Below are 25,365 nucleotides of genomic sequence, written 5' to 3'. Positions count from 1 at the left end.
AATCGAAAAAATATATAAAAATTCTTCCGGAAGTCGCACCATGCTAACGGCTACATTAGATAGTATTTCTTCAAAATCTACCTAAAACTGTAGTCAATATATACTATCATATAGTATTTGTAAATTTTATGTGTGATATTTGCATTAAAGAAGGAAAATTGTCAGTATTAAAACATTTAAATTTTTTGTATAAAATAGCGTCTCTTTCAGTTCTAATGTATTCTCCTTTGAGCCTTAATGCAATGTATTAATGAAGGTGAAGCCGTGACATACAGGATTACCATTAATACTTTCCGAGATTTAAAGTTTGTCATGTAGTTAGCATCAATGTATAAGTTGTAATATGTATTTAGCCTCAAAGCATCCGTAAATAAAAAGTTATTGTACAATTGTACACTGCAATCGTCTGTATCCAAATGGCTTCTGCGACACTCAGGAAAGAAGTAATGATGATGACCAGCAAATTTGTTGAAGTTCTGGTACTATAAAGTCAACCAGTTTAACCGTTGATAAACGTAAAAATAAAATAAAAAATTTCCAATTATTTTTAGATAATAATGACTAAATTTAAAGACGGCGGACATAATTAAATTTTTTATAAAAATTTATTAAAATTAAATAATTTTTTTACTAATTTTATAATTTTAACAAATATTCCATTTTTTAAAAATAATAACTGATTTTCAATATGGCGGCCAAAATTCAAAATGTCGAAATCTGTATGCATCAAATAAATTTATTGTCATCAGAACTGAACAAGTATGTAAAAATTTCAGCTTGCCATTTTAATCGGAAGTGGTTTGAATTTAACTTGCAAGATTTGAACTGAACAGACAAGCAAATAAACACATTACGTTATATAAAAGCTTGTAATAATGACAATAATGACGTGGAGCGAAACATAATCCCCTTAAGGGCCCCGCCTAGCCAGGGTGTGTCTGTGTTTGTGAGGCGGGATGATAAGCGCGAAGCTCGCTGGTGCTTCATTAGTGCGGTCTGGCGCGCAGTCTTCTCGTCGTGCATAGGACAACTATAAAATTTGAGCGGTGACAGTGACACTATATGGCGGAGAAATGAATGATAAAGGTGTAAAGCCATTTTCGCTCTCCTCAAAACACAATTTAAAAACACAATTGGGAAACAAAAAACCACTTATCGGGCCTCAGCGAATTCTTAAATGCTCTTCGTGAACAGACCCCACTCGGATATTTTGAGTAGTTTCCAAATCGCGTTAGTTTTTTCCTGAAGCTCTGCGCACTGTGTGTATGTGTGTCCGGGTAAGACGCATGCAGATCACGACTCCATCGCACTTGGGCCAGCCCTTCTGCGAAGGATGACGTCTCGGGCGATAGGAAAAGGAGGGGAGGGGGAGGACAGTCTCGTCCTTTTATCTTCCTATCATCCTCATCCTCCTCGCCTGCTTCGGCGCAGGCCACATCTTGATTACCCATTTGATCCGCAGTTCCTCCGCGCACGCTAGCGAGGTGGTCGCCGGGTAATTGGGCACGGAGGGGGAGAGAGAGAGAGAGAAGAGAACAGTCTTCGGACGGTCAAACGGGGCCAGCCATTTAGCGCTCGGACAAATTGGGTGAGCCAGAGATGTGAAGGTAGGAGGGGTCGAGAGGGGGGGGGGGTCCCACCAGAAAAGACGAATTGAACATCGCTTGAATAAGGTCTAGTGCGTGGTATTCAGGAACACGCACGCACGCACGCACGCACGCACGCACGGGCGCTCGTGGGCCCTGAACCAGCAATTTGTGTGGTGGTTGTTTATCCCCCCCCCCCCCCCCTCTTAGACGGTGAGAGAGAGAGCTTCGCCTCTGCCGAACCTCCGGGCCATTCAGTTGGGGGGCCTCCCCACTTTGGGTCGCTGGGAGCTAACGAAATTACAACTCACAATGGACAGAAATCCTCGTCCAATCAGCTTCAAGTACTGCCAGCCCGTCGGAGAACTAATGAGTTTAACTGAGGAAAGAGTTCAACCCCACACCCTTCACTCTCCTAAGCTGCCACCCTTTTTCTCCTATATCACGTTGAATACTTCAAACATTTATTTTCCCATTATGTTTTCCCCCCCTTTTTTTTTAGGCTGAATAATTGCGGAAAATACAAGAGTCGTGGGTGGATTCAACAAGATTACGATAGCTGACTTACTAACGCATGAAATTTTATAAGTTTAAATTTGTAGAGAAAAAAAGTGTGTTGGAAACTTTAACGCTTCGCCAAATAATTTTTTTTTTTTTTGGCATCTTTATGGTATTTTACTTACGCTTGTAGCTTGTGAAATAACGGTGCTGAAATGTACAAGTTTAAACTTGCGTAATTGTATTCAATGGTAATATGGTACTGAGAATGTGAATGACAAATTTCGCCGATATTTTCTGTTTATCCTTCAGGGTGCTTCTACAAGTAATTGGTTGTTTCCTAATATGCGTGGCAATATTCCCTATGAGTTGAAATGTTGCGCAAATATGAGCTTTTAAAAGCTTGCAGTTTATGAGAACTGTTTATCGCCATCACATAGTATTTTTCAAATATTCAACAAACATTATCAGTACTGATTTTATATTACATTACAAGATGCGACAGGTCAAAGCTGCTAGAAAGATGGGTTAAAGGGGTACATACCCAAGTTCCTAGTAATCATAATGGACAGAAACGCAGATAAACACATAAGTTGTTTTTTAACATCCAAAAAATATTAAGACACTTGTACAATTAATAGGATATTTTTAATGAAAAGAAATTATTTAAAAATGTAAAAAAAAATCACTCTGGCTATAATGGTTCATTTATTTATTCAGCTATTTCCTCAGAGGGGTTACATACTAGAGCCTGTTAGTAAATATATGGTTGAAACACGGTACAGAAGTTCAAAAATTTAAATTAAAAGTACAAAATTAGAATGGTTGCAAAAATGTGAATAATCTAAACTGTCGGGAGGTTAATCTAAAGTGTCGGGAGTTTTAGCTAAAAATCAGATTTTTTTAAAAATTGAACTTGATGGTTTGTCACTGTGTACCGAAAAGACTAGCGCTTTTAAATAAAAAAAAAATAAATAAATTCGTACTTAGTTTCTTTCATGTATCAGACTGGACTTGATAATTATTTATATCAACGTTACAGAAAGCGTTGGATATTCTTGTCAAATGCTGAAATAAATTGAACTGTTTAAATACTAGTTACATACATTCTGAAAGATCTCCATAGCTTCCTTGTGAGGGTCATTTTGTATAAGTTATGTATTTTACTTCTTTACGTATTAGTTTGTACTACTGCTCTTAATTAGTTTAAGTCTGTCTGGGTAGCCCAGGCTTTTAGAACCAAGGCTGAATATATTCGGAAAAATCGAAGATGATATTTTCGGTCCTTAATTTCAGTGGTGGATACTGGCGGATACAGGACGTTATTTTCCAAAAGGAGGTTGGAATTGAAAAAAGAAGAAGGAAAATATGCTATACTATTATTTTTATTCAAAAAACATTACGTCAACAAGATGTTTGGCCTGTTACATCACCATTATCCACATGCATTACTTCCTATGTTATTTGTAGCTCCGGGCGTTTTCAACAGTTCACCTTACATCGCCCGAAATATTGTTACGAACACGAGAGACCAGACCGCGATGCCAGGTTCGGAGCTGGTTGGCAGCCCTGCACGGTCCCGTTCGGTCCGCTGACGTAAGACATGCCACGCGCGCCTGGCCGGATTACAAGGATCGTGGCTACCCACCCCACCCAGGGTGTCCACAGTTAGTACTTTCATACTAGATTAACACTTTTATAAGTTTTTTTTAGTGGTCTAGTACATTTACGCTCAGATCTAGTACTTTTTTTCTTTAATATAATAAAATTACAGTAACTCCAATATGTTTTGTTATTAAGCGTAATTATTTTTAAAAAAAACTATGGAATGCATGTGTGTGTGGTGTGATATTTAAGTTAGAGCATTGCAATGTCATAATAACTTTCTAAATTGTTAAAACCATAACAAATTATAATTTAGTACCTTTTTTAAATCTAGTACTTTTTTCTCGCCTAAGTTGGTACGCAATATTTTTTTACTTGTGGACACCCTGCACCCACCCCGCCTTCCTGAGAGTGGCGCGACGTGGTGTTTGACTGGATCGTGAAAGTGCGGTGACTTGAGTGGCGCGAGACTGTGTGTGTGGACAGGCGCGAGGTAAGGGGCGAACCACTGTTTTGAGCCTAGCTCCAGTGAGGAGTGCGAACTGCGGAACTTGACATTGAGTGACTTGAGAATCAACATATTTAAATGCCAGTTATTTGATATCGGACATTTTTAAGCACAATTTATTATTATTATTATTAATGTAAATATTAGTAATCAATAAAACTATTAAAAAAACTAATTGGGCTATTCCTTACGAACCCAGTGCGCCCCACATTATAAATCGTAACAATATATAATCTCGCACGTGTTTCAAAACTTTTGGGGGAGGGTAATATCCCTCAAACCCCTTCCCTCCTACGCGCCAGCCACTGCTTCAGTTTTATGCAAGGAATACTATTTGTTTAAAGTCATATTGCATCGAAGTTGAGAACACTACTCTTCTTTTTAAAAAACAAAATCACAACACGAATGTCCATCTATATTCACGGCAGATGTGATCAGTTGTTAATAATTAATGTTTTTTTTTATTTGTGAACGATTTTGTTTTACTTTTTTAATTAAAAATTCGCAACAAAAAATTGAATTACTTTTTTTTTTTGTAAATGGAGTGACCAATAATTAATAGCCCCCGTTTCAAGCTCATTACTTTTGTTCCCTCAAATGTTATAAGAATGTAAATTTATCCCTTAAATAGGTGCATGACAGATTACATAATGCTTACAAAAACATGCTAGATCTGTTGAAAGCAATACCGTAATGAATAAAACTGAATATGTATAATAATTTTATTTATGATTCAAGACTCTAAACACATAGTGAACACTTTTTAGTCTTCAATAAGAATCTTTTTAATCACTGTGTAACTTTCAGCACGTCAAAATTTAATACTATAACTAATACAAGTTTTTTTACGAAATTTTAAAACTATTACATAAACAAAACAATTAATGAACAATAAAACAATATATTCCTCTAACACATGAGAATGCAAAACATTAAAAGCATCCAGTTTGTACAATCTTTAGGACGACCAACTCAAACTCTAATGGAAAATAATTCTAGTAAAAAATTGCAGCTCACATCAAAGGTAGTCCTAAGACACTTTACGTACTAAATATTAATCCCATTAGTAAAACAACGCCTCTAAACTAAATATTGCAAAGATAAAATAAATTCTATCCAAACACTTATTTGCACAAAAATCATTTATGAGTAAATAAATCATCGTGAGAATTTTAGTAACATCTTAAACTATAGTTTCTCTCTTGAACGAAGAGTTAACTTTTGTTACTAACAAGATCTAAACAGGAATCACAGGCTTATTTTTAGTCAACCACAGTCGCCATACACTAAAGCACATTTAATTAAGTTAACAACCAAACAACATGTCTTTAACAACTCTGCTGATTTTTCAGCATCTAAACCAATACAGAATTAATCTAAATTCAGCAACCCGAAAAAATACTTTAAATTGTGAATTGATATCAACATCCATCATACAAACAAAAGTTTCAATATTTACATAAATGCAAGCTAGGCAATACAAAAGTTATTTTTAAAACAAAATGCATTATTTTGGTCAAGCTTGTACTTAATTTTTTTGTTCAAAATACAAAGAAAAACCGATATCTTGTATCTTCAAAAAATGTCAGGAATCATTTAACCAAATGTTTGTTAGAAAAAAATCAATATTTTCTATTTTCATCTGATATTTGTAGAAACATTAAATGTAAAAAAAACTCTTTATAAAAATACTATAAATAATTTCAGAGAAAGGTTAACAATTTCATTAATACTTGTATTTAAAAAAAATTTCAAGAGTAAAATGGGCGTGTCTACATATCGAGAATATAGAGAATATTATTAATAAAATATCAGAAAAAGAAAACCTTTCCGTAAATGATTGGCGTTAACTCAGTACTTGCTGCCAAGACACTATTAGAGCAGCTTAAAAGAACACATGCCTTTAAAAAAACCTACATGATAAAATTAACTTGTCAGGGTTTTAAAATACTCCCAGTCGGGAACTGGCGTCCTGAAGGCACAATTCGGAAAGCAGCACTCTTCCTGCGAACAAAGCAAAGATAATATGATTACCCAAGTTTGTTATCAAACTAACTATTGACGGGGTCCTCCAAACAAGTGGTGCCTGGTGATGAACCACGAGTCCGGTTTTGGATCCCCCAGCCATCACCCAGGTGAAAACGGCGGTGAATTGCCATGAAATACGCAGTGTGGCGGTGATAGCACAACAAGTATAACACAACTACTCCTGGTATCAAACCCAGGAAGATAATTATCTGCCAGTAAAAAAATCTCGGACCTAAATCGCCACACTGTGAAAATAATTTAGTTACATATACAAAGATTTACATATTTTAAATGTTTGTCATATTATTATGAAAAACTAATACAGATGATTTGATTTTAACCAAACGTTTGTACAAAACCATATCTTTTATACAGGCCTCGGTAAAAACACGCGAATTTTTAATATTTTTTACACCAACTAAATGTGCTAAAATTATACATTTGTATGTATAGATACAATTACACATACAAGTGTTAAATTAATCAGTGTCCTTTTTTTCTTTTCAGTACATTGTACTTGCAGGTAGGCTACACACATACATTGTAAGGAGTAAAATATATTTGTCATGATAAATTTACTACCTCCAACGAACTGTAAAAAATTTAATGTATTTTATTTAATTATTTATTTATTTTTCGACTTGAGTTTGGCGCAGTTAAGGCGTGTACGCGTTCTCTTACACTGAATCATGAGACATAAATCCGTATAATTAGTTGAAGCTATAAATTAAACATAAAATTACATACTAACAAATTACGGCAATTAATGATGAATAATCTACCAATTTAACATCCATGTTTGGTACTAACATAAACCATATAAAATAATGCATTTAATATGAAAAGTTAAAATATAATCACATATTCATAATACACAATACTAAAATATAATTAAAATACTAACATTAACATTAAAATAGAATTAAAATTATTCTTATGATTTCATTCTCTCACCACTCTCACACTCACATTCATTAAGTGTGCTCTTGTTTACGTATCTGTGAATTTAGAGAGCTATTTTATTTTAAATTAGAGTTTTTTTTAAAAAATATATTGGTAGACCGTTTATGTCCGGCATCCTGGTAGAGGTTGTTCCAAAGGCGAGATGTAGATGTGACTGAAGGATTTCGACATTGATTTTGTTTGATGCATGGGCAGTGAAAGTTAACGATTTGATTTTGATCGGGTCCCAAGACTGACGCGAGCTTAAAAAAAAACGTAATCGACGGGATAAACATTGAGGAGTATCGGCTTTGATCATTTTATGTTCTATAAGTAGAGCGTTTAGTGATCAATTTTGGTGAGATTTAAGCCAGCTTAATTTTTTTATAGTAGGAGTGTATGTGATCACTCAGTTAAGATTATAAATAAAACGAATGAAAACATTTTGAATTTTTCGCAGTCGTTTTCCCAGGTAGAGTCTACCATGTCGTTGTATACTATGACACGGTAATAAAGATGAGGCAAAATTAATGACTGCACGTGTGTGTACTGACAAAGCTCTATTTAATATACTTTAAGTTTACAGAAGTGTGGTTCCGATTACTCAAAAAGTATTAATGTGCGCAAGATGATAAAGTGATCAAGACGATAAGACTAAAAAGTCGAAAGGTCGTTGGTTCGATTTATTAAGCGGTTAATACCATAATGATTCCCTTTGGCTCTGTAAACTTTGGTTCACGCAATCCGCCACAGATGGCAGCACCGTGGTTACACATTTCCGCTCCGTGTGACTCCCGTTACATTCACGAAATTACTCCTACCAAACGCCGCATACCGAGTACCAAGATGTTACACATCAAAACAATTGTACTGGTCTCGTAAATAGGTTACGCCGGGTGTCATATAATCTATGTCATGTAACTTCTCATTTAACAGTCCTCGAAAGTATATCCAGGTGGTACCCACTTCCCAACTTGGAAAGCAACACGTGATGTTTGTAAAGAACTTTGATAAGCACATAAAGCAATTTAAAAAAATACTACTGTCAACAACAGTGGCAAAAGGATACGTGGAGAACTGTCAAATTTGAGAAGAGTTACATAAGACAGACTGTAATGTGTTAGATGTTCATTATGAGCCTTTATGTGTACGGTGAGTTAGTTTAATGAAGTTGCTAGAACTGAAAGAAAAGGACGACCGCCAACTGCAGAAACGTCATATATGCATAAGTTAGTTACAATAATTTTTTCCAGAAATTTTCTGAATTGTAATGAGACACACGATTTTATGTTATATATTATAAACAGGTCTGTAGGTATCTAAGAATAGGACCATTCATTTACTAAATAATAATTATCGTAAGCACTTCCCGATAAGTCCTAACTTCTCAATGAGTTGGGAATTTATAAATATATATATATATATATTAAAAATTAAAAACTTTCCATTCTGAATGTTTTAAAAAGTGCGTTGCACAAAATTCTACCTTGAGCATACCAATCAGGATAATTTATGCGCTGCATTAAAACAAAATATGAATACATTATTTCACATTATTTGTAAATATTGTTCATCAGAATTTTTTTAATGAGTTAACTAGTATTCTGAATATAAAGATTTATGTTGCCATGTTACATTAACATTATTAAATAAATTTTCAAAACCTAAATTAAATTCGATTACTACAGGAATATGTTTTAACTTGTTGGGGCATTACTCTTATATGCAGTTTTACGATGCCTTTTTCCTCTGTGAAAATAAAGTTATACGCATTTTCGTTGTTTGCTGTCACTTTTCTTTTGCAGTGAATCCGATTACAAGCGGCCTTGGCAACTGTAATTTTTTTAATACATTTGTTTTTAAGCTATCGCATCTTGCTCACTTCTGTTATCTTGTTTCTATTTACCAAGATTAACCAACAGCTCGAACCAAGGTTTACATACTTAATAAGTTATTTTGTTTACTATAACTTACACTTTGTGTGATAGGCTGACTGCATAATGGTGTGATCGTGATTGGGAGGGGGTGGAGGGTGAGAGACCGAAAGATGCCAAATTTTTTCCACATTTTTTTATGCTTTTGTAGTTTTTTACCATCAAAAATTGAAAATTGGCCTTCATTATAGCACGTATCACACATCAAGAGATTAAAAATACCTTAACATGATGTATATTAATAGCATTTAAACATCTGATGTCATTCTCAAAATTTAATTGAATATTAAACAGTAATGACTTCAAAAGAAAACTATTTTTAGCTAGCAGTATTATTTACTTCAAACAGCCCTAAAAAATACACTTAAAGAAGCTAAATTTTCGGAATATAACAACAGAAACATTTATGGCCTAGCAACTTAAACCAGAAATTTATTTTTATTTCCGACCCCTCCCTCTCCCTCTTATTTCAACAATGAAATTGATTCTCTGATTGAAATGTGACCAGAAAGAAAAATATTGAATAAGTTCATCCAAAGTAATAGAAAAAAAGGACCTGTGTTAATAACCCTGATAAAGTTACAGATACACCTACACAGAGTATTTAAATTAAAATTTAAAAAGTATAAAAATATATTAGTTGAGACCTATGGTAAAGAAATGTAGTAAATCTAAATTTCATTGATATTTATTTCATGGGTCGCGCTTCTTCTGTGATATGAATGTATCATGAATCTTATTTGGGCAAATATACACAAATCTGCATTCCCTCTATGTCTTATTTTAAGAGGGCATGTCCATGACTTATGCTAGGTTGGTGTGACGCGTGATTTTAAAATCCCTTCTGTAAAATATTAATTAACCTCACAGGTTCAAGCACACTATTTTCACTTTCAGGTTAATACTGTAAAAAATTTGATAAACAAGAGTTCAAATTAAAAATTAATATATTATTTTAATTTAATTTAATTTTATCTACCACCAATTTTATGTACATGCCAATATAAACCGCAGACTATGCAACCGAATTGGATAAATGTGAAAATAAACTTAAGTGAAGTAAAAAAAATAATTTTATCACATTTTACTTGACAGGCTGTAAACTTACTTCAAAACCAATGTAAGTTATTTTATAGTCTTGATTTGATGTAAGTTTTTGGACATACGCCATTGCTAAGAACTTTTTCTGTTGAAGAAAAACTAAAAACTAAAAAATAAATAAAAAAATACCCAAAAAAAGACAAAAAACACAAAATTAAGCAAAAAATTGCTGTTGTCAACAAGGATATAAACACCACAAAATATTATATATTTATATTTTATAGTCATTTTACCTGGTTTAATAACTATCCAGCATCCCAAAAACCAACTGAGCATCTATCTACACATGATTTCGAAAACAAAAAAAAAGGAAAACCACGAGGGAAAGCACCGGGATACGAAGCAAGGTCCTGCAGATCACGAGTCAACAATAATTACTAGAGGAAGAGGGTGAAGAATATAAAAAGGAAAATGTGAAGTAGTGCTATAAGGAGGGGGGAAAGGAAACGAGGTCGACGAAGGAGGACTCGTTAGAAGATGTGGGTGTGGATGGATAAGGAATCTTGTGTTAGATGATATGGGTGTGGATGGATAAGAACTCGCTGTTGGAAGATAATATGGGTGGGGATGGATAAGGAATCTTGTGTTAGATGATATTGGTATGGATGGATAAGGACTTTTGGAAGATGATATGGGTGTGGATGGATAAGGACTCGCTGTTTGAAGACGATATGGGTGTGGATGGATAAGGACTCGCTGTTGGAAGATGATATGGGTGGGGATGGAGAAGGTCAAAGTATCTCCAGTCACGTAGGTTTTAATGTTATGCCAAGTGTTCGGAAAAGGAGGGGGGGGGGGGGGACGCACCTGCCTCAGCAGCTCCCTCGTGCCGGGCTCGCTCAGTCTGTGATACTGCGACCTGTTCTCCCAGTACATCCTGAGATTCATGGAGGGCAGCACTGTCGGCTGCAGGCGCCACCGGGAGTCGAACAGGTTCGCTGAAAGGTCGAGCACGTCTCTTCCGCGGTACACCAACGTCTGCAACAACCGTGGCCGCCGCCTTCAGTCAAAAAAATTCACATTAACGGTTCCGTATGCTGCTGTTTTGGTGAAGTTACACTCTTTAATTCACTATCGAATACGGTGCAAAATTAATTTTTTTTTTCTTTGCGCGAAAAAAATACAAAAAATACCTGGGCCGGATGTAGTCTCGAACCAAAACTTCCATTTAGTGTTATGCAAACATAAGAATTTTTAATGCTCAGAATATACACACTTATTGACATTTCTTTGTTTAGAAACAATGGCCTACTCAAGTATACATTTTTTAAATCGATTTATATATGTAATTTTTAGTGGACTATATTCAGCATCACACTAACAAAATAATATTTATAGTTAATAGAAGACCAGTTTTTACTAATGCAAACTAAAATGTGGTCATATCTCGAAAAAAAAACTTTAAGTGATTGTATAATATAAAGAAGATTTTTCCAATATTTGTTTCTTATACATAAATATAAAACCATAACCCTCTTCGAAGGCCCGAAGCTCTGCGGGGGAGAGGCCTCACTCACCGGGGAGGCGGGCCCCAGAGGCGAGCCACTGCGGCTGCTGGCGCCACTGCTGGTCGCGAGAGAGCCGATGCCACTGGACACGCTGGTTGGTCGAGCGGCCGCGCGTCTGTCGTCGCCCGCGAGCCCCTCCAGCAGCAGGCTGTCCGCGCTCGCCGAGATGCCTGCACCCACAACCCTGTTCTCACACCGTGCTTTCTGTCAGCACTGCAACCACACACATGTCCCATCACGTAGCGTCAGGAACACGATATGCTCACTGTTATCCTTGCAACGACATCCCTGCACCCACAACCCTGTTCTCACACCATGTCAGAACATGCGATGCTTTCTGTCAGCACTGCAACCACACACCTGTCCCATCACGTAGCGTCAGGAACACGACATGCTCACTGTCATCCCTGTAACGACATCCCTGCACCCGCAACCCTGTTCTCACACCATGTCAGAACATGCGATGCTTTCATTCAGCCTAGTAACCTCACACCTGCCCCATCATGTAGCATCAAAACACGATGTGCTTGTGGTCATCCCTGCAACCACATCCCTGTTCTCACACCGTGTCAGAACATGCGATGCTTTCCGTCAGCACTGCAACCACACACCTGTCCCATCACGTAGCGTCAGGAACACGATATGCTCACTGCCATCCCTGCAACCACAAACCTGTTCTCACACCGTGTCAGAACATGCGATGCTTTCTGTCAGCACTGCAACCACACACCTGTCCCATCACGTAGCGTCAGGAACACGATATGCTCACTGTCATCCCTGCAACGACATCCCTGCAACCACAACCCTGTTCTCACACCGTGTCAGAACATGCGATGCTTTCTGTCAGCACTGCAACCACACACCTGTCCCATCACGTAGCGTCAGGAACACAATATGCTCACTGTCATCCCTGCAACGACATCCCTGCACCCGCAACCCTGTTCTCACACCGTGACAGAACATGCGATGCTTTCTGTCAGCACTGCAACCTCACAACACCTGTCCATTCACGTAGCGTCAGGAACACGACATGCTCACTGTCATCCTTGCAACGACATCCCTGCACCCGCAACCCTGTTCTCACACCGTGTCAGAACTTGCGATGCTTTCTGTCAGCACTGCAACCACACACCTGTCCCATCACGTAGCATCAGGAACACGATATGCTCACTGTCATCCCTGCAACAACATCCCCCCTGCACCCACAACCCTGTTCTCACACCATGTCAGAACATTTGATTTTCGCTGTCAACCCTGCAACCACACACCTGTCCCAACAGGTAGCATCAGGACTCTCCATGATCGTCAACATACTTGCAAACACATACTCGCCCCATTAATTTCACTTGTAACAGAATGAATAAGAAGAGTGTTGATTAAAATAAAGGTGTTGTGGCAGTAATCTCGTCCCATATAATTAATGCTATGCTGATTTAATAATTTTTTTAATTTTTCTCGCGCAAATCTTTTAGTAGAAAACATTTAAATTGGAATGTCATTTTTATAGTTATGATACAAGCTGCGCTGAAATACATTAACTCTAAATACTAGGAATTACTTATTTAGGCACTGCAGTCTCCAGAAAAGAATCTATTCCATCGATTATATTTTTTTTGCCAGATTAATTTGTGTCATTAAGCTTGAAACGGTGCTATAGGTTTGTTCGGTGTTTTTAAAGAATTTCGGGCGTGGCATCGACTTCCTCCTCCTTCCCCCTCCCTCCTTTTGACGTTACTTGTTCAGTTTTTTCTTCTTCAGCTTCTTTCCCTCTCTTGTCTCTGCGCCTGCGCATTGCGCGCTTCGTCAGGGTTTGAAAGGCCTACACAGACTGTATTCAGAACGTGTTTGTAGGGCTTTTTGTTTCCGAAAATTTACAACTTCCCATAACAGATAAAACCATCATGTTTTTTTGTGCTGATAAGGAAAGGATGAATGAACCTGTCTTAAATTTTTATAATGCTTTTGAAAATTCGAAACATAGGTAAAAAAAAAAAAAAAATCCAAAATGTATGGTTTTACACAGCTGTTTCAATTGATCGTGTGTGATTTATAACAAAACAAAAATTATTATTAACACTGCTGGAGTATAACAATTTGGTTAAAATTGTATATATAATTACATAGGTCACTGCTGAAAAAAATTCCAGAATTTTTCTTAACGATGAAACGCATTTCCGCGCATTTATTCTGCCGGGAGATGTCTCCCTCGTGCGATGTGTTCTTCAGCCGGCCTCCTGGAGTCAGGAGTGGGGGGGAAGTCCCTGTGCAGGCAGTGGAGGGGAAGTTGGTCTGGCACCGGCTCGGTCACACTGGCGCCGCGCGGTGTGGGGTAGCGCCTTAAGGGGCCGAACTGGCGCGCAGTCTTCTCGTCGTCACAGGATAACTGTGAAATTTGAGCGGTGACCGTTAAATTATATGGTGAAGAAATGAAGATAAATGTGTAATGCAAGTCCCTTAAATGCTTTCAAGAATCTGTACCGGTTGTTTTACGTCCAAAAATTACTCTGAAAACACGCGTTTTAACCATTTTCACTCTTCTAAAAATACAGTTTAAAAACTTAATCCGAAATCAAAAGTACTTTTCGGCCCCCAGCGAATTCTTAAATGCTTTTCGTAAGCATATCCCTCACGGATATGTTGAGTAGTTTTGAAATCGCGTTGTTTTTCCTGAAGCTCTGCGCACCGTATGTGTGTCCGAGTAGGCGGGGCCCTTAAGCACATGTTTTAGCCGAGAGTAGCTGCCGTCTGGTCTGGAAGTAATAAATGCCTTGTTATTCCCTGATGTTACCTCTGAGAAGAAATCGTACGGTGCATTCTGAGCAGGCACGTAGTATTAGGGGTGGTCCCAGGGGTCCGGACACATCCCTTACTCTACAATTTGATTCTTTTTGAGTTTATATGTCTGAAGAAATTTAACACGAGAACTCGTTAATTTACTAAAATAGCATTATGTTTACGAACATTCCCGGATAACTTATGACCAGTTTTGTAAGTATATTTAGGGAGCTGTGTACCGTTTAAAGTCATTATTTTATTATTAAGTTTAAGCACAGTTAAAATCGTAGACTTCTTGAGAGGCCGCACTCATACAAAATTAAAAAAAAAATTTATCGCATATTTTTTTGCATAGTTAGCTGCCAAAATTGAATTTTTAAAATTTTTGTGCAGAATTTTTTTAACTTTTAAAAAACATAAAAATTGAGATTTTACGACTCGTAAAAGACTACTTAAAATAAAAAATTCTAAAAGAAACTAAACAAAATTACATAGTAGCCAGTAAACTTGACTTTAAACCTAAAAAAAAAATTCCAGTTTTATATTATATGTAGGCCCACTTGAATCTCCTTATCAATGCTGCACAATAACGTTAACAAAGCAAATTTGTCAGCTAGTTACGCAACAAGTATGCGTCACACATATATTTTTACATGTTGTGAAAGTTCAGCCACTCAAAAAATCGGCAAGTTTAACCGTGTGGAACGTAAATATAAAATAATGACCTGGAACAGGACATACACCCTAAGGAGGATTTGGTCTCTCCATCCTGCAGTTTCAAATATCCTGATACCACTTGCAGTAAAGTTGCCGTGCTAATTTTTTTTTTGTTTGGCATTTGCTAACTCTTGTGAACCAGTGCGATTGTCATGATGTAGTCACCCGCTTGAAATAATAAGCTATTGCCTCATTTCCTCCCAGGGTTAGTTAATATGTGGTTGTAGAAGGTCTGGGAGATGTGATTTATGCCTTGACATGCCAAAATATTGGGATAAACAGTTCAATATTTGAACATTAGCAAAGAGGTAGGAAAATCCAAGATGGCGGGGGCTAATCATCCTTAAGGGGCCCGCCTCGTCAGGGGTGTACGTGTGTTACTGAGGCGGGATGATAAGTGTGACGCTCGCTGGTGCTTCTAGCGCGGTATCGCCTCTATAGGTGCAAGACTTTAAACTGTCTCGCTGTCTTCTCGTCGTGCATAGTACAACTGTGAAATTTCAGCGGTAACATTATAGGGCGTAGAAATGAAGTTAAAAAGCGTAATGCAAGTTCCTCAAGTGCTTTCGAGAATCTGTACCAATTGTTTTACGCCAAAAAAAAATCACTCTAAAAAACCACACCAATTATACAGTTTAAAAACTTGTTCCGAAATCAAAATTTCTTTTTCTGCGCTCGTGAACACACGCGACTCGGGATATCTCGAGTAGTTTTCAAATCACGTTGTTTTTTTTTTTTTTTTTTCCTGAAGCTCTGCACACGCCGTGTGTGTGTGCCCGGGCAGACGACGTGAAGTTTCCGGCCTTCGGACCATACGGGGACCATACGGGGACCATACGGGGACCATACGGGGACCATACGGGGACCATACGGGGACCATACGGGGACCATACGGGGACCCCCCGGGTCCCGTGTTTCCCTCGCAGAGTTGGCGCGCTCTCAAAACAGTCCCGCCGACACGGGCTATCGACGCACATCGCCTTCTTTCCGATATGCCCTTCCCTTACCCCGTCCACCGGCGGGACAATGAAGCCCGCGGCTCTGTCTCTTTCCTAGCCGGCGGGGGTGGAGTAGTTTCGGAGGATGAGGGGGGTTACCGGGTCCGGGAGAGGGAGGGAGAGGGGAGGGTTGGCGGAACGACGCATTTGTTTGGGGCCGGCGCATTGTCCCCGCTCATTGTTTACCGTTCGGAAATCATGTCTGCATTAACTGCAAGTCATTGAATGAATCGCGCGCGCGCTCGCTCGCTCGGGCGCGGATTGAATGCGACATCATTAATACTGCATGCCTGAAGTCGCCCAGTGTGCTCGCTATCCCTGGCCTCTGTGATGTATGGAACCCCCCCTCTTCCCCAACCCCCCCAAACTTGCCGCCGTCGACGAGTCGGCCCTGCGGCATTCGTGGTTGCGGTCGGGGGTTCGAATTCCGTCGCCAACTCATCTCCACGTAGAAAAAAAAGTAAAAAAAAAAAAACAGAGCTCTGAAGATTTGTACACAAACTCATCTTATACTGACTCGCACACATTTTTTTTGTTATTGTTCTTATTTATTTGCCGGTTTTGCGATTCAAAGCGCTATAATTTCCGAAATATAATTGATCTTTAAAATATGTATAAAACTTTTCAGGAAATTTGTTCCCGTGAGCATTTGTTTAGTGCAACATATCCAAGGGTAGCCTACAACTCACGTAGTTTCGGTTCCCTGCAAGAATTTCCGAAGATTTCCGAAATTTTGCGTTTTGGTATTTACGCCACTTCAGCCGCTAAATCAGAAGTTTCCAATGAAAACAAGTATGTTGTGACTGACCTAACCTAACCCTTCGATTTTTTTAATTTCAATTTTTGAGAGAAATCCGAAGTTGCACGAACGTGGTAGGGAACCGAAACTTTGTGAGTTGTAGGCTTCCCCATATCCAATGTTATTTTAAAGTTAAACTAAAAAAAATCAATTAAGCAGTTGAATGTAGCCTATTTGTGATGTGTGAAACTGTGTAATTACAGCAAAACCTCGTTTATCCGAATTTCCGGATAATCCGGATCAGATTTGTAGACATTTTATTTAATGTTCACCTAAAATCTTAACTCGCAAAAATAAGTACGCCAAATATTCACTTTTAAGTTTCATTCAATGTACAGTTCTTGCACAGGTGGTAGCATTATGGTAATATAAAAAAGGCATCTTTTTGATTTTAAGAAAGCACACCAGCTAGCTTTATTTTGAGTTTAAGAAAGCGTATCAGTTTTTGGTTGAGTTTAAGAAAGCCCACCACCTAGCTTTATGTTGAGTTTAGGAAAGCACACCAGCTTCTTGTTGAGTTGAAGAAAGCGCACCAGCTTTTTGTTGAGTTCAAGAAAGCGCACCAGTTGAGAAATATCATCGCGTACTTGGAGCGTCAAACAGACAACCGGAATATTAATGATAAAGCGTTCGCGTCACTGTGCTTCATTCAAACACCATAAATAAATGTTTGAAACAAGAAAGTGGACGAAATATTTGTTGATAAATGATACGAAAATCTATTTTTTTAATTTTTTTTAATATCTTGTAAACAATATAAGGCATGTACATTACGTAATTTTGTTACAGTGCTTAGTTATTTTTTAACTATGATAAACGGCGAGTCCGGATGGAGGTTTGACTACCAATTATTATTAATTTTTTTGATTTTGAGGATATGCATTATAATAATTTGACATCAACCGGATGCATGATAGGGGAATATTGTCCTGCGCGTTGAGGGTGAAATCTCATTAAGCATCTGACGTGCAACAAAGCGCGCGCAACACGGACGGAAGTTTTCACATGAAATGCAAACAGTATGCGCGAAGCCGTCTGACTCTTAAGCCGAAGTCTTCCAGTGGGGCGCATTGACACGTACATATTCACTTACGTAACATCTGGCGACGTAACAAGTGTATCGGTGTGCCGAACAATTCTTTGTGACAGCGATATTATTGTGGAATATATTTTATAATTTTCAAACGGTTATAAAATAGAAATAACAGCTTATTTTAAATACCTTACAAGCCTGGGATTACAACATTGATATCTAAATATTTTCCTTAAATGGCCTAAATCATTCATTCCCGTCTCAGACTTAAGAGTTTCCACGTTCAAATTATGTCACTGGAGATTGGGTTTTTTTACTTTTTATTACAAAACTTATTATTGCAGTTTAATACTTTAGTTGAAAGAATTATATTTTACTCGTTATTTAACTAATTCTTATATATTTTACACCATTCCAAACTTGATGAAATTTCGTTCACTTGACCATTAAAACGAAATTTGGCACACTTTTACAATCAAACCAAGTGGAATGTTACCATATTCACAATATTTCTAAAAACGACTCCCATTCCCCTTTCCCACCCCTTGAATCGGAATTTCGGAACTTCTCTCCGATATTTTAGATAATTGACGTTCAAAATAAGATGAATCGTACCATCTACATCTGATTTATAAAAGAAAGAGAAATATCACTGTTTACATGAGATTTAAAACAAAACAAAAACACACCATCCCCCTTTTCACTAATTTTCAATCATCCGTCATGGAATGCATCTCTGTAAAAATAATGAACATCAAATTCAAAGACGTTGCGTGAAAATCGCGTTTGTCTAAAGTTAAAATGTAAATTTTCGAAATAAAAAAGCAACCAAGTTAGGAGTTTGGGTACATAAATACAAGCATATTCTACCCAGAATTTTTTCCCCCGCTGAAGTTTGACAAGGTGTGTCTAGATATTCTATTATAGTCATACACAAAGATGACGCCAAAATCACCTAACCGACACATGAATTAAAGTTTAACGTTTTCCTCCTCTTTACAATACACAAAATAATTTACGCGGAACAGATAAAGAACATTATGTTCGAAAGCAGGTGAGTTCCCACGTTCTGCGCTGAAGTTACGCAAACAAGCTGTTATCGATTCGAACAAACATCCAGTTTGATTTTTTCGTACAGCGACAGTATCCAAGTCAAGATAACGAACTGAAAAAAAGTAAAAGAATGATAACAATTAACAAACGTGCGGAGTAGATTGTCTCTACGGTAGTAAACAGAAACACAGCCAATTATCCTTGTAGCTCCATGCGATCGCTGGATGCATTTAATTTGATGCACACTACAGTAAAGCACCCGAACCCATCAGTAGTTTCCGTAAAATCCCTACTTTGAATTGCACCACTATCTTTAAGCAAACCTGTACACATTAAAAAAAAAAAGACGTCTAATGGATGCGAAAATTAAACCTGAAATTTACTAGCGATTTTTGTCAACGGGGGAGGGGTGGGTATTGGCACCTGATTTTTTTGTAACGAACACTTAGTGTGAAGTGGCGTGTGAACCTTTCACACTGGCGTGTGAAGCTTTAAAATAACTCACAAAATGTTTTAGCGCGAAGTAGTAATTTTTGTCGATTAAATTGTTTTATAGATATTAAATTGCGCTTATTAAATAGCAAAATAGTATATTTTTATCTTTCCTAAAGTGTCCGTACTTCAACTGGTAAAGTAGACTACAACGACTACACACAAAGAGTGAGGGCAAGCGGGTAACAAGAAACGCGCGGTAGACAAGCCTTCCAACATTTCTCGCTGAATCACGGCGCCAGTTTGGTTCGCAAATTAAACCTGTGTTCGCTATACTCACTATGTTCGCTATGTTGGCAACGCCACCAGGTTTTTGGTTCTCGGCTATTTTTCTAAAAAAACGTCGCTGACTTCGCGCATGCGCAGATAAACGAAAACATCTGTTTTCGCGCGGAATTTTGCTGTACTTATGTGGTTGCTTTAAATTGGTACCATGTCGACGGAAAATTTTATTTAAGGATTACGATATTTATGGGATGAACGATAGGATGTGCGGGATTATGCCTGGGATTTAATTTCAAGGGAATGCTATGAAATTTAATTGTATTTATTCTTAAATAATCTATAAATTTGGCTTCTTCCCACGCAACCGCTTCATCAAATTATGGAATTCTCCAAATTCTTTTTTTCTTTTAGATTAACTTCATGAACCCATTTATTTTTACATTTACATACTGCGAGAGCCCGCAGAATATTATCATCGTCGGAATCATCACTTGAATCCCACAGCATGCGTATTTCCGACATCGCGAACTAGGCTATCCTGTGAGGCCACCTGGTGCAGCGAACAAATCGAACATAGCGTTGCTGTTTATGTGACCTCGACTATAGACCGATGTCACGCTGTGCGGTTGAACCAGGAGAATGTGGCCAAGTTTATACTCTGTGATTACTTCCAGATCAACTATTTACATGTTAGATTTTGATCCATTTACTTAGCGCACTTGGTAAAGATATTTATTGAGCAATATAAGAAAATCGCTCGAAAAAATATTTAAATAAAAGCTTCGGAATTTTGAGCCGCACCGGCTGAAACGCATCGTGTGCCACCAGCCTAAGTAAACCAGTCCCAATACAATTTGAGGCTTTAGGCTGAGTTTGTAAGCTACTCAAGAAACCTAACAATGCAAGACGCAGAAAGTTGAATAGAGGTGATTACAAAATAAATGCTTGTCACAAATTACGCGAGACGCATAAAACGCAATGCAAGCATTGTCCAACTTTCAACATGTTGCATTTTGGCTTACGTTTCCACCTTCCGTATTCGAAGTGAAGTGTTCTGAAGGTTTCCAAGATGCAGACGTTATGTGTGTAGAAGTCTACGGTTCTATTTATCACACGCATCACGTTTTCGCTCATTAAACTATCGCCGGGTGAAAGCAAATCATTAAATTATGAATTTCAAACGTTTCCCGTTTGGTGAGAGGAGTGAACATAGGCAGGATATTGCCCCCCCCCCCCCCGCCCCCCCCTTATAAGTTATGAAAATATATGAGAGATCTTGGTTATGGCACCATTTTACTTTGGCTGATGCAAACACCAAACAACACAGAAAGCGGTGCATGTAGAGAACGATAATGTCACTGTCTAAAACTCACTGCCTGACTGGTCACTAACCATAAATACGAAATAGCTGTCGTAGGTCATAAAGCAGTGCTAATAAAGATTTATTTCGCGTCCTTCATGCATAATGAGGAGTTAGAGAGTGTTTTGCCTGTAAACTGCAGTAGCAAAGTCGGGTACAGCAGCTAGTGATGCGTATGTAGACAACGCTTTAAAGCTACGCGGAAGAAAGTTTATTTAAACCCAACACGTAACGGTTTATGTGCAAAATAAAGGTCCGTTAAAATGGTGTGTCACAGCAGGCACACCAACTTCTATATTTCTTGTATCCCCTTCCGAAAAAAATTCAAATATCCACCACTACACGTTTAAGTACTAGATATAAAAAAAACTTTCATTATGATGATAATATAAACTAAGAAAATTTTTCCAGCGAATTTTTGAGTGTTTTATAAACCACCGTAGTTTTCATGCGTTTGTTGCAGGTTGTGTCCCTGTACTCTTGCGTTTTTTTTTGTGTATTTTACAATACCAGCCTTAAGCCCCAATGACACTGAACGTGTCCGCCAGCTACTCGCCACGAATTCACTAGCTTAGTGAAAACTCGCTCACGTGTTTTCAGTCTGACCCATAACTGCTGTTCGCCTTGCTTAAGCGAGTGATTTTTTTCCATTACCTTTTATGGAATAGTTGTTAAGGTTGTTAAGAACAGTTTCAGTGCGAAATAGAAAAAAAATATATTTTCAGTATAATTGATTAGACGTGCACACGAAAACTATAAAATATAAACTGACTGAAAATAACATAAAACATCGAGTGGAACTCTTCTACATAATTGTCACTCGTTTAGCTAGTGACAATGTGATTACACATGCACAAGTCTTCGTTTATTTTCTAATGAAACGCCAACGGACTTTTCTTTTCATCATAATTTAAATTTTTCACAAATTACGTATTAATGTAGGTATTATTGATTCAATGCAGTTTTTTGGACATACGCCATTGAAGTTTAGCTCTGTTCCGTCTTGAAAAAATAATTCCGAAGGAAAAAAATTAAAGATACAAAAATTCACAGAACACAAGACTGAATCAGCTGATGTCGGACAAACTGTACCAACGGTGTCACTAAACAAGTATTATGGACAACAAAACGACGATAGCACGGACAAAAAATATGTTCAACATCTAAATATCAGACAGCATAAGAATTCCATTGAAGGAACTTAAGTCATGAAAAATAATATAACAACACAGACCAACACAGTGGATTAACAACGACGATACAGATTAACTGCAGGCAGACTACAAACCTGGACAACGCAGCAAAACATATAAACACAACGATGAAGATAACCAAGTGTTATGTACAACACAACGACGAAAGAACTGACGAACACAAATGGCAACAGTTGCACGTTTCGAAAAATGACATCTGTTCCCGTCCTGTCTGTCTGATATTTAGATGTTTTAATTTTTTTTTTGCCCGTGCTGTCGTCGTTTTGTCAATAATACTTGTGTAGTTTCATTATTGGTTCTGTTTGTTCGACATCAACTGATTCAGTCCTTTTCTTTTTTTTCTGTGAATTTTTATCTTCATTTTGATTGATTAAACGTAAACGTCAAAACAGTATTAAAATTGTATTTATTTATTAAATCTGATTGGAATTTTTCTGTGGAAAACAGAGCAAAGAAAAACTGGCGGTGGACGCAGAAAACGCATAATCCCGTTTCAAAGTCACTAATTTCGAAAGCGCAAGCGGGGCTTCTTAATTCCCGGTTGTGGTAAAGGGACGAGGGGGGGGGGGGTGTGGATGCGCCCGTGTTAAGGCCCCCGTCTGCCCGGGCACACACACGGTGCGCAGAGCTTCACGAAAAACAACGCGATTTCAAAACTACTCAAGATATCCGAGTGGGGTCTGCTTACGAAAAGCATTTAAGAGTTCGCTGAGGGCTGAAAAGTACTTTTGATTTTGGATGAAGCCTTTAAATTGTATTTTTAGAGGAGTTAAAATGGCTAAAACGCCTGTTTTCAGAGTAATTTTCAGGCGTAAAACAACCATTACAGATTCTTGAAAGCACTTGAGGGACTTGCATTACGCCTTTGTCTTCATTTCTCCGCAAAATAATGTGACGGTCACCGCTCTAATTTCACAGCTATCCTGTGACGTCGAGAAGACTGCGCGCCAGTCCAGAGGTGACACCGCGCTAGAAGCACCAGCGAGCGTCGCGCTTATCGTCCCGCCTCACTAACACACACACACACACACACACACACACCAGACGAGGAGGGGGCCCCTTAAAGAGTGTGAACCAAGAGTGTGAACCAGTAATGTTGTGTGTCCAAGACAAGTGTGTTTTCGAATGTTATCCTCCCCGCTGCGATGAAGAGCTCACCCTTGTCGCAGTGCCTCGCTGGCCGACGTCCTCCGAGGTCGACGGCTGCCATGAAGTCCAGCGGCTCTGGCTTGCCCGCTGCGGCCACACGCACCTCGCGCTAGACGGAGACACCTTGGCGCGGGCCAGTCTGACGGGGCCGCCGCAGAGGCCGCCAACTCCCTCCCCCCCCCCCCCCCCTCCCCCATCAAACCTCTACCCGTCACGTCCCTCCCCGCCAACCAAGGGGCTGCAATCAGCGCGTCGGTCTTTATCTCCGCGCCCGATAACACCCCGGCTGCTCGCGGGGGGGGGGGGGGGAGAGATAATAAGCCGCCGTCGACTTATCGATGTATCGATGCGCGGCGAAGCTGTCAACACCCACATCTTTTCCGCGGGAAGCCTACAACTCACGTTGTTTCGGTTCCATTGCAAGAATTTCCGAAGATTTCCGAAGTTTTGCGTTTTGGTATTAACGCCACTTCAGCCGCTAAATCAGAAGTTTCCAATGAAAACAAGCATGTTGTGACTGACCTAACCTAACCCTTCGATTTTTTTTTAAGTTTCAATTTTTGAGAGAAATCCGAAGTTGCACGAACGTGGTAGTGAACCGAAACTACGTGAGTTGTAGGCTTCCCTCTTTGGCGCCGCTAAGGGAGGGGGGGGAGCCTTGTTTTCACAGACGAGAGAGCCAAACCCGAAGTTCTCCGAAGTTCATGCTAGCTTTTTTTTATTTTTGATTTCACAGTATCTTTAATGTAGCTAATCCGAACCAAATCAACAGTCCACAATGTTTTAAAGTATTTATAATGTAGCTAACCTAACCTAATTGGCCATTAGTTATCATGAGTTACAATGAACAAAAAAAAACCGAAGATGCACGATCGGGCGTTTGGCTCTCTCGTCTGTGAAAAGAAGGCTTCCCCGCTCAGGGATGTAAACCGAACCGCACTACGACTATAGTACGTACCATAATCCACAGCTCGGGACCTCGTACGTTGATGAAATAAATATAGTACTTGAGGTGCTCATCCATCGGCAATAAACTTGCATGAACAAACACATTTGTGCCGGTTACCGGATAGGGGGTGGGGATGTGTTAAAAGGAATTCAACGTCTTTCATAGGCCATACAATAATTAACGATAACAAAAAGGAACAAACATTATTAGTTAAAAACAACAAGATCTTGCTGTTTTTTTTTGCCGCCTCGGAAAGGGAAGGGCAACTGATCACGCCATATCCCACCCCTTCTCAACTACGTAAATACGATCTTGAAGTAAGCTCGGTCATACGCGTTTTTAGCGCATGCGCAGTCATCAATTCTTTCGCCAGTTATTGCTAATGGACAAGTTACCTTTACTATAGTTAACTTCACTAAATATTTTCAACATTTGAACTGCAGTTTGAATTCCAGTTATTTAAATTTTTTAATCTCACGCTTTACCTTTCTACTTTAAGAACTTTATATTTCAGTGTTGAGCACTGAAAGTGCTTTGATGTTAGTGTTTTGAAAGCGTTAAATTATTACTGTTTTGTTAAAAAAAACGTATTGGTATAAAAATAATCACAAAATGATATACTGTCAGCACCATGCCCAATTAGTTTTTTCCTTCAACTTCCGAGGACTACATATTTAGCGCCAATTTTTATAAAAGCTAAATTCTAATATAGACTTTAAACAGTAAATAAAAGTTTTCAAGCTTGTGTTTTACTTATATTTAAAACATCTTAGTGTCGACTTCATAAAAACCTCAAATTTTTATTACTTTTAAACATGAGAAACATAATTTTTCTTAATATTTTCCACGTGTTGCACTTGTCAAAATGTGGCGTGGTGAAAGTGATCGGCG

At 38.4% G+C, this 25,365-nt stretch overlaps 1 protein-coding gene and 1 long non-coding RNA gene across 3 annotated transcripts in view; one reads left to right on the top strand and one right to left on the bottom strand.

The window, feature by feature from the left end:
* LOC134534967 (uncharacterized) overlaps window positions 1-25,365 on the top strand; it is a 963,569-nt gene that overhangs the window by 127,352 nt on the left and 810,852 nt on the right. The window lies entirely within an intron of this gene.
* LOC134534962 (uncharacterized) lies at window positions 4,906-23,791 on the bottom strand. 2 transcript variants are annotated; one of them, XM_063373723.1, is made up of 4 exons: window positions 23,535-23,791; window positions 11,720-11,880; window positions 11,010-11,180; window positions 4,906-6,201 (listed from the first exon to the last, which is right to left on the bottom strand). In XM_063373723.1, exons 1-4 carry the CDS (start codon window positions 23,584-23,586, stop codon window positions 6,124-6,126), a joined length of 462 nt encoding a protein of 153 aa, XP_063229793.1. In that variant the 5' UTR covers window positions 23,587-23,791; the 3' UTR covers window positions 4,906-6,123. The 2 variants fall into 2 exon arrangements, with proteins under 2 accessions (XP_063229793.1, XP_063229794.1); XM_063373724.1 differs by having other exon boundaries at window positions 4,906-6,197; window positions 23,535-23,676.

Source organism: Bacillus rossius, chromosome 8 (genome assembly GCF_032445375.1).
Source record: "Bacillus rossius redtenbacheri isolate Brsri chromosome 8, Brsri_v3, whole genome shotgun sequence".
Classification (NCBI taxonomy): Eukaryota; Metazoa; Arthropoda; class Insecta; order Phasmatodea; family Bacillidae; genus Bacillus; species Bacillus rossius.
Note: the sequence above shows the minus strand (reverse complement) of the source record. Positions and strands in the feature narration are given on the sequence as shown.

What these genes read in the sequence shown, in the direction of transcription:
- LOC134534962 (XM_063373723.1), bottom strand. Translation starts at nt 23,586, where the DNA reads ATGGCAGCCGTCGACCTCGGAGGACGTCGGCCAGCGAGGCACTGCGAC. An exon ending in CTCTGGGGCCCGCCTCCCCG is followed by an intron (nt 11,181 to 11,719) that starts GTGAGTGAGGCC and finishes CGGTTGTTGCAG; the next exon opens with ACGTTGGTGTACCGCGGAAG. An exon ending in CGAGGGAGCTGCTGAGGCAG is followed by an intron (nt 6,202 to 11,009) that starts GTGCGTCCCCCC and finishes CTTTGTTCGCAG; the next exon opens with GAAGAGTGCTGCTTTCCGAA.